At 42.9% G+C, this 8,723-nt stretch overlaps 1 protein-coding gene across 3 annotated transcripts in view; it reads right to left on the reverse strand.

Moving 5' to 3' along the window:
• Positions 1-2,259: 2,259 nt before the first annotated feature.
• The window catches only part of fam98b (family with sequence similarity 98 member B), a 22,501-nt gene continuing 16,037 nt past the window's right edge, over positions 2,260-8,723 (reverse strand). The window contains exons 5-9 of one of the 3 annotated variants that reach the window (XM_079833475.1): positions 8,170-8,250; positions 7,963-8,079; positions 3,756-3,923; positions 3,385-3,676; positions 2,260-2,467 (exon numbers count right to left, since the gene is read on the reverse strand). In XM_079833475.1, the coding sequence (XP_079689601.1) occupies positions 3,449-3,676; positions 3,756-3,923; positions 7,963-8,079; positions 8,170-8,250 (594 nt within the window). In that variant the 3' untranslated portion in view covers positions 2,260-2,467; positions 3,385-3,448. Of the gene's footprint in view, positions 2,602-3,223; positions 3,677-3,755; positions 3,924-7,962; positions 8,080-8,169; positions 8,251-8,723 lie in introns of all 3 variants that reach the window. The other 2 variants (XM_079833477.1, XM_079833476.1) reach the window with 2 other exon arrangements.

Genomic DNA, 8,723 nt, shown 5'->3' on the forward strand with positions numbered 1-8,723 from the left:
AGCTTCAAATAAGTTTATTTTTTATTTTTATTTCAGTTAACATTTATTTAATTTCTAGTAATTAAGTTTTGTTAAATGGTTTTAGTGAACTATTATAACCCTGATACTTTATTGAATATGAGTCAAATACTGGTCTTTCCTCCTGACTATGAATTAAATGGGAATTAAATTAAATAGTTTATTGTGTAACCAAAAACGAATTTATAATGCGTGACTTTTAATTACAAACAAGCTGGAAATACACCAGGACTCTTATTTTGAAATGTCTGCTCCTCTATTGCAGTTGCAGGAGCTCATTCAAGTTCAGGAGATCAAATATGCATTATTACAACCGTCTAAAACATATTACTATATAAACATCATAAAGTCATTATTCATCAGCATTAGTTCATATACAATTGCCTGGCAGTGTGTGTGTGTGTGTTATTGATTGAGCCGCTCTGGAGCTGGATTGTGTGTGTGTGTGTGTTATTGATTGAGCCGCTCTGGAGCTGGATTGGGTGGGTGTGTGTGTGTGTGTGTGTTATTGATTGAGCCGCTCTGGAGCTGGATTGGGTGTGTGTGTGTGTGTGTGTGTGTTATTGATTGAGCCGCTCTGGAGCTGGATTGTGTGTGTGTGTGTGTGTGTGTGTGTGTTATTGATTGAGCCGCTCTGGAGCTGGATTGGGTGTGTGTGTGTGTGTGTGTGTGTGTGTTATTGATTGAGCCGCTCTGGAGCTGGATTGTGTGTGTGTGTGTGTGTTATTGATTGAGCCGCTCTGGAGCTGGATTGTGTGTGTGTGTGTGTGTGTGTTATTGATTGAGCCGCTCTGGAGCTGGATTGTGTGTGTGTGTGTGTGTGTGTTATTGATTGAGCCGCTCTGGAGCTGGATTGGGTGTGTGTGTGTGTGTGTTATTGATTGAGCCGCTCTGGAGCTGGATTGGGTGTGTGTGTGTGTGTGTGTGTGTTATTGATTGATTGAGCCGCTCTGGAGCTGGATTGGGTGTGTGTGTGTGTGTGTTATTGATTGAGCCGCTCTGGAGCTGGATTGGGTGTGTGTGTGTGTGTGTTATTGATTGAGCCGCTCTGGAGCTGGATTGGTGTGTGTGTGTGTGTGTGTGTGTTATTGATTGAGCCGCTCTGGAGCTGGATTGGGTGTGTGTGTGTGTTATTGATTGAGCCGCTCTGGAGCTGGATTGTGTGTGTGTGTGTGTGTGTTATTGATTGAGCCGCTCTGGAGCTGGATTGGGTGTGTGTGTGTGTGTGTTATTGATTGAGCCGCTCTGGAGCTGGATTGGTGTGTGTGTGTGTGTGTGTTATTGATTGAGCCGCTCTGGAGCTGGATTGTGTGTGTGTGTGTGTGTGTGTGTTATTGATTGAGCCGCTCTGGAGCTGGATTGTGTGTGTGTGTGTGTGTGTGTGTTATTGATTGAGCCGCTCTGGAGCTGGATTGTGTGTGTGTTATTGATTGAGCCGCTCTGGAGCTGGATTGTGTGTGTGTGTGTGTGTGTTATTGATTGAGCCGCTCTGGAGCTGGATTGTGTGTGTGTGTGTGTGTGTTATTGATTGAGCCGCTCTGGAGCTGGATTGGGTGTGTGTGTGTGTGTGTGTGTGTGTGTGTTATTGATTGAGCCGCTCTGGAGCTGGATTGGGTGTGTGTGAGCCTGTAGGCCGTGTGTTTTCCAGAGGTTTGTGTGCATCTGTGACTCAGGTCATCAGTTCTGACCCCATCTCTGCCCTAATCGTCCCTCCCTCACATTTTCGTCTCGTTTTTATTTGTTGACGAAAATGACAGTTGATTTTCGTCATAGTTTTTGTCATCCAACACTAGTTTTTATTTAGTTATCGTCTCGTTTTCGTCAGTGAAAAAGGTCGTTGAAGAAAATTATGACGATAATTAATAGTCAATGAAATTAACACTGGTCTCAAGCCCCAGTTATTCGAGGGCCAGTGGAGTTCGGATACAGGCTCCAAGTCAGATCAGAACCAGCCCATTTTCAAGGGATTGTTCCTGCTGTTTTAGGAGACGCGAAAGAGCACAATACACCACCAGTCCTTTTAGGAAAAGGATACACTTTACCCATCTATTTTACAGATAACCTTACCCGGCTAGCCCCTAAACTCTGCTTTATGCTGCTGTGCGATGGAATGGAGAACCGCTTAACATCAAGAACACCGTCAAAGCAGCTGAACGAAGGTGATCCTTCAGGAGAAGCGGATTCAATCAATCCACAAACAACATTGATTTGAGTCAATGTATAGGTAAAAAAACACACAAGAACGGTCAAATGTCATGTATATTTCATAACGGTTTTTCACGGCTTTATTTGTCGTAGTTGGCAAATGATCACGTAACTCAAGGGAACTAGTTTAAAAGAGAGGAAATGACAATCTCCTCACAGGACGCAGGTTACAGGGTTAGTTCAGCCAAAACTGTAAATCGTGTCATTAATGACTGAGCCTCATGTGGTTGGACACCCGTCAGACCTCCGTTCATCTTCAGACACAAATGAAGATATTTTAGTGTAAATCTGATGCTCTGAAAGGCCTCCATTGGCTCAACTTTACACTCTCAAGACCCTTAAAAGACACTAAAGACTAAAGTTACAAAGTCCATCTCACTACAGCGGCTCTACAATAACTTTATGAAGACGAGAATAGTTTCTGTGCGCAAAAAAACCCTAAATAACGACTTATATAGTGATGACGATTTCAAAACACGGCCTCATGAAGCTTCGAAGCGTTATGAATCAGTGAGTCGATTCAGCAGTTTGAAGCGTTATGAATCAGTGAGTCGATTCAGCAGTTTGAAGCGTTATGAATCAGTGAGTCGATTCAGCAGTTTGAAGCGTTATGAATCAGTGAGTCGATTCAGCAGTTTGAAGCGTTATGAATCAGTGGGTTGATTCAGCAGTTGAAGCGTTATGAATCAGTGAGTCGATTCATGATTCGGATCACGTGTCAAACCGCCAAACTGCTGAAATCGCGGGACTTTGGCGATCCAAACCGCTGAATCGACTCACTGATTCATAACGCTTCAAACCGCTGAATCGACTCACTGATTCATAACGCTTCAAACCGCTGAATCGACTCACTGATTCATAACGCTTCGAAGCTTCATGAGGCCGTGTTTTGAAATCGTCATCACTATATAAGTCGTTATTTAGTTTTTTTGCGCACAAAAACTATTCTCGTCTTCATAAAGTTATTGTAGAGCCGCTGTAGTGAGATGGACTTTGTAACTTTAGTCTTTAGTGTCTTTTAAGGGTCTTGAGAGTGTAAAGTTGAGCCAATGGAGGCCTTTCAGAGCATCAGATTTACACTAAAATATCTTCATTTGTGTCTGAAGATGAACGGAGGTCTGACGGGTGTCCAACCACATGAGGCTCAGTCATTAATCACACAATTTACATTTTTGGGTGAACTAACCCTTTAATGCGCTTCACTCATTCGTCCATTATAACACTGTCAGTGGTAATACTGCCCCCCTCGGCCTCCTTTACTCCATCTGCCTCCTCTCCATCCATCTCCTCCGGAGCGCCGCCCACCTCTGGCTCCGCCTCCTCCCCAGTTCCCGCCGTATGCTCCTCCTCGGCCTCCGCCATCGGCTCTCTTCTGCCAGGCGGGCATCTCGGGCAGAGGCGCCTCGATCTCAGACGGCCGCCCACCGCGGTCAGGAACTCTTCCCATCAGGATCTGAGGACACACAAATCATCACCAATGATCAAACATCAGCCAGAATCTGCCCAAGCGAATACCCATGAGCTCTGCGTACTCGGTTCACGGCGCAGGCGGTTTTCTCTCTGCACGAGCCGCTGCTTGTTTTCAGCAGATGGTAGACGTCCTCTCGAGCGGCGAGCAGATGAGCCACGCCCACTGAGGATGAGACCGCCAGAGGGAATCTCTTCGGCTGATACGCCCTGGCCATTCGGTCCACCTTCACCTGGAACAAACACACACATAACAGGGTTCGTGCAGGCTTCAGAAAGTCACATTTAAGACCTTTTAAGACCATAAAGATTGAAATGTAAGACCTATACGACGCATTACCACAATTATTTAAATCAAAGAAATAATAAAAAGAGCAATGACATTAGTAACCCTCCACAGCCAACCACGTGCCAAATGCCCAAAACCTTCGGCCCAAAATGAAAATAGGCTAAAACAAACTTGCCCTCAAATAGAATACAAAACTGCATATTAATATCCTAATAGAGATTGAACAGGGGATGCTCTAGAGAGAAACTAGGGACGCATGATTTGGGGAAGATATCTAACTGCGATTATTATGGTTAAAATGCTTTTTTTTTTTAACAAATGAAAAGTGTATGCATATAACATTTTATATATTAATGTTTATATATTAATGAGACTAATAATAATGACTATATTCAATAAATACAAATATTTAACAAAATTAGAAATATTACTATTACAATAACATTTTAATTATGAAAAAAATAAAAATAGAGTATTTAAGAATAAATTTAACAATATTATAATAATACTAATAAAATAACAGTTATATTTTACAAAAAACCTGCTGGGTTACCTGTTAATATGCAGACAGCCTATGACTAAAAATCATTAGAAAGGTCTAAAGATTTATTGTAAAAAAAAAAAAAGAAATTCTGTGCTTTTTATCTGTGATATAAATTTCTTAAAGTCTATGTATTTAATATGAAATATGAGCCTCTTATGCATCCACTGTGGGGGAAAAACTGTACATTGGAGAAAAACATATGGGTTGTCATATAAATTTATTTAGAGAGAAGTATTATTTTTCATATTTGTTACCCAAACTTTCATTCATACTGGAAGCCAGAGGGCGCCCTCGAGCAGAAACTCCACATTAGCCTTAGAGAAGTAATCCTTAGCCCTAATGTGAAGCTAACGATGTAGGATAAACTGAAGATAGAAACGCTTTGACTGATGAAACGAAGACAATAAACACGACTGCATCAAGATCTGGTGTATTTGAGTTCTTCAAGCCTTCACTATTGTCATAATAATAATAATAAGGTGTGCAGTGCTGATTGAGTGCAGACTTTATCACTGTATAGAATAGAAAACAATGCATGTCTGCCTCATTCTGTCCAACAAAATACAACGTTATTAAATGTAATGTATTTTGCGGGCAGGTAATTGCCTTTATCACCACGTACGTGTACCAACACCAACACCAGCACCAACACCAGCACCAACACCAGCACCAACACCAATATCCCCCAGAAAGAACTACAACACCAACACCAATATCCCCCAGAAAGAACTACAACACCAACACCAACACCAACACCAACACCAACACCACCACCAATATCCCCCAGAAAGAACTACAACACCAACACCAATATCCCCCAGAAAGAACTACAACACCAACACCAATATCCCCCAGAAAGAACTACAACACCAACACCAATATCCCCCAGAAAGAACTACAACACCAACACCAATATCCCCCAGAAAGAACTACAACACCAACACCAATATCCCCCAGAAAGAACTACAACACCAGCACCAACACCAGCACCAACACCAACACCAACACCAATATCCCCCAGAAAGAACTACAACACCAACACCAATATCCCCCAGAAAGAACTACAACACCAACACCAATATCCCCCAGAAAGAACTACAACACCAACACCAATATCCCCCAGAAAGAACTACAACACCAACACCAATATCCCCCAGAAAGAACTACAACACCAATATCCCCCAGAAAGAACTACAACACCAACACCAATATCCCCCAGAAAGAACTACAACACCAACACCAATATCCCCCAGAAAGAACTACAACACCAACACCAACACCCCCCAGAAAGAACTACAACACCAACACCAATATCCCCCAGAAAGAACTACAACACCAACACCAATATCCCCCAGAAAGAACTACAACACCAACACCAACACCAACACCCCCCAGAAAGAACTACAACACCAACACCAATATCCCCCAGAAAGAACTACAACACCAACACCAATATCCCCCAGAAAGAACTACAACACCAACACCAACACCAACACCCCCCAGAAAGAACTACAACACCAACACCAATATCCCCCAGAAAGAACTACAACACCAACACCAATATCCCCCAGAAAGAACTACAACACCAACACCAACACCACCACCAACACCACCACCAACACCAACACCACCACCAATATCCCCCAGAAAGAACTACAACACCAACACCAACACCAACACCAATATCCCCCAGAAAGAACTACAACACCAGCACCAACACCAACACCAACACCAACACCAATATCCCCCAGAAAGAACTACAACACCAACACCAACACCAACACCCCCCAGAAAGAACTACAACACCAACACCAATATCCCCCAAAAAGAACTACAACACCAACACCAACACCAATATCCCCCAGAAAGAACACCAACACCAATATCCCCCAGAAAGAACTACAACACCAACACCAACACCAATATCCCCCAGAAAGAACACCAACACCAATATCCCCCAGAAAGAACTACAACACCAACACCAACACCAACACCAATATCCCCCAGAAAGAACTACAACACCCGAACGAACGCTCAGAGGCGGAGCGGCAAACACTCTACAGCTCCGCTTTGTCATCTACGATTCGATACTTTTTTGCTACTGTGTAACCTTAATATCTTTCTGCGGCCAGCGATTCTGGAAATGAACAAGGATAAAACCTTTTTTTTTTTAGACCTAACTAAATTAAATTTAAGACCTCGGATGAAAATCTGCCCGTTTTTAAGATGTTTTAAAGGTAACTTTTCAAACTTTATAATATATTTTCAAGACTCTTGTGATGATACATCGACTTACAATAGGTTGAATGACACGTCTGCAATAGACTGACGGGGTCTGTGTCGTTTTTACTTTTAAACTTCGGGTTTCGGGTAGTAACCCGAGAACAAAAAGAACTACAAAATTCGACTGCTTTACGGCATATACGTCACTTCCACCCCCACTTCCTTAAATTCGGACGTGCGAGCCCAACCATCGTTTGTTTGCCGGATGTTATAGTCATGGCCGAAGCAGCACAGAAAAATAAGAAAGCAAAGGTTTTGTCGGAGGAAAGCAAAAAAAGGAAAGGAGAAAGTGATGGGATTAAAGGCAGGAGGATCAACATTGGCCAGCGTTTGCTCGTTGGCGTGAGCTGAAGGAGGAGGAGCTACATTCTCGCAAGTAAATACGCAAGATGTACAAAATCATATTTTAGGACACCTAACATGTCTGTGATATTTGTTTATTTGTCTTGCCTCAAGCTATAATGCAAATCTATTTTTCACATTTGCAGATTCATCAGTGGTAGCTTGATATTATAATATTGACGATGTATGGTTATTACCACTCAAACATTGAACTGAAGTATCATATAGATTCTGTAAAACGGGAACCAATAGACTAGGCTACTATAATGACACTGGCTTGTAAACGTGAGCATCGCGATCATTTGGCGTTTGAAAAAAATAAACCCCATGAAATGATATTCATATGACATGCTGAAACATATGCCACTGTACCTGGGATGAAGACATTTCACACGCGACGCAAGCAGAACACGCATGTGAACTCCATAGACATGTGAACTCCTGCAGTGTTCAGGGCTATTATAGCTGTCATGTCAATAAATGCACGTGCGATGCATCCGCTGATGAAGAATGACAGAGTTTACGACAGTAGTAGAGGACAATACTGTTTCCCAACTGTAGGGGGAGCCGAGAGCAAAACCTACCTAGTGCTGCTTTAAGGCCTTAAATTAAAAAACATTTAATTTTAGACATTAAGACTTTTTAAGACCCCGCGGGAACCCTGGATATGGAACTGTAATGCGGTCAAGACCTGCCTGGAACTACATTCACTGTGCGTTTCCCAGAAAATAATTGCACACCTCGTTGTATAAAATGTATTAATTAGTTTAAAAACGTCAACACAAAGGCAGTGAATGAAGCGTTTCCCACGTGCCTTGGCTCGGTCAGACCAGCTGAAGGACTGCACCGTCACATCCAGCCGCTTGATGAGCATCCGCCGCCGGCACTCATACTGCTCCGCCAGGACACCGTTGATCTTCTCCAGCTCGCTCTGCACACACACACACACACACACACACACACTCATCACACACATCCTCCGCTCTGATCGGGTTATAATCTAATGCTGTGAAACGCTCACCCATGTGTCAGGATGGAGGGAGCTCTTGAGCGCAGGATCTCCGATGTGCGTCTCTGGAAGCGGCTTGAGCAGAACTCTCACCTGCACCGCAAACACACACCATTACACCAACACTTCCACAGAAGAGGTTAAAGTGCGGTGCACAAGTTGTACAATTGACCTATCGGTAAGCCCCTCCCCTCGAACGCAGATGAGCCAATAGCAGTTGAGTATCAGTTGCGCTGGGATCTTTAGGTTTCAGTGCCATAGAGAAACACTGGAGAATCCGAAGCTCTCATCGGTTTGATGGTGTTTATGCTACACAAATGCTCAAATGTCGTGCCTGAGGCACTGTAGCACTGACTCCAGCGATCCTGAGAGGATTTTCTGTTTGTCAAACTCTCATTAAGTTACGATTAAAATCTCTGCTAACATACAAACCGAAACAACGAACTGTTCTCACGTCATGTGACACTGTAGGTCAAAAACACATTTCAGTGCCTCTCCATATTAAACTGGTTACATGTAAATTAATTTAATTTGAGATATGTTTAAGGTCTACATTATCTCTTATT

The sequence above is a fragment of the Gobio gobio genome (assembly GCF_949357685.1).
Source record: "Gobio gobio genome assembly, chromosome: 13".
In the NCBI taxonomy this organism is placed as follows: Eukaryota; Metazoa; Chordata; class Actinopteri; order Cypriniformes; family Gobionidae; genus Gobio; species Gobio gobio.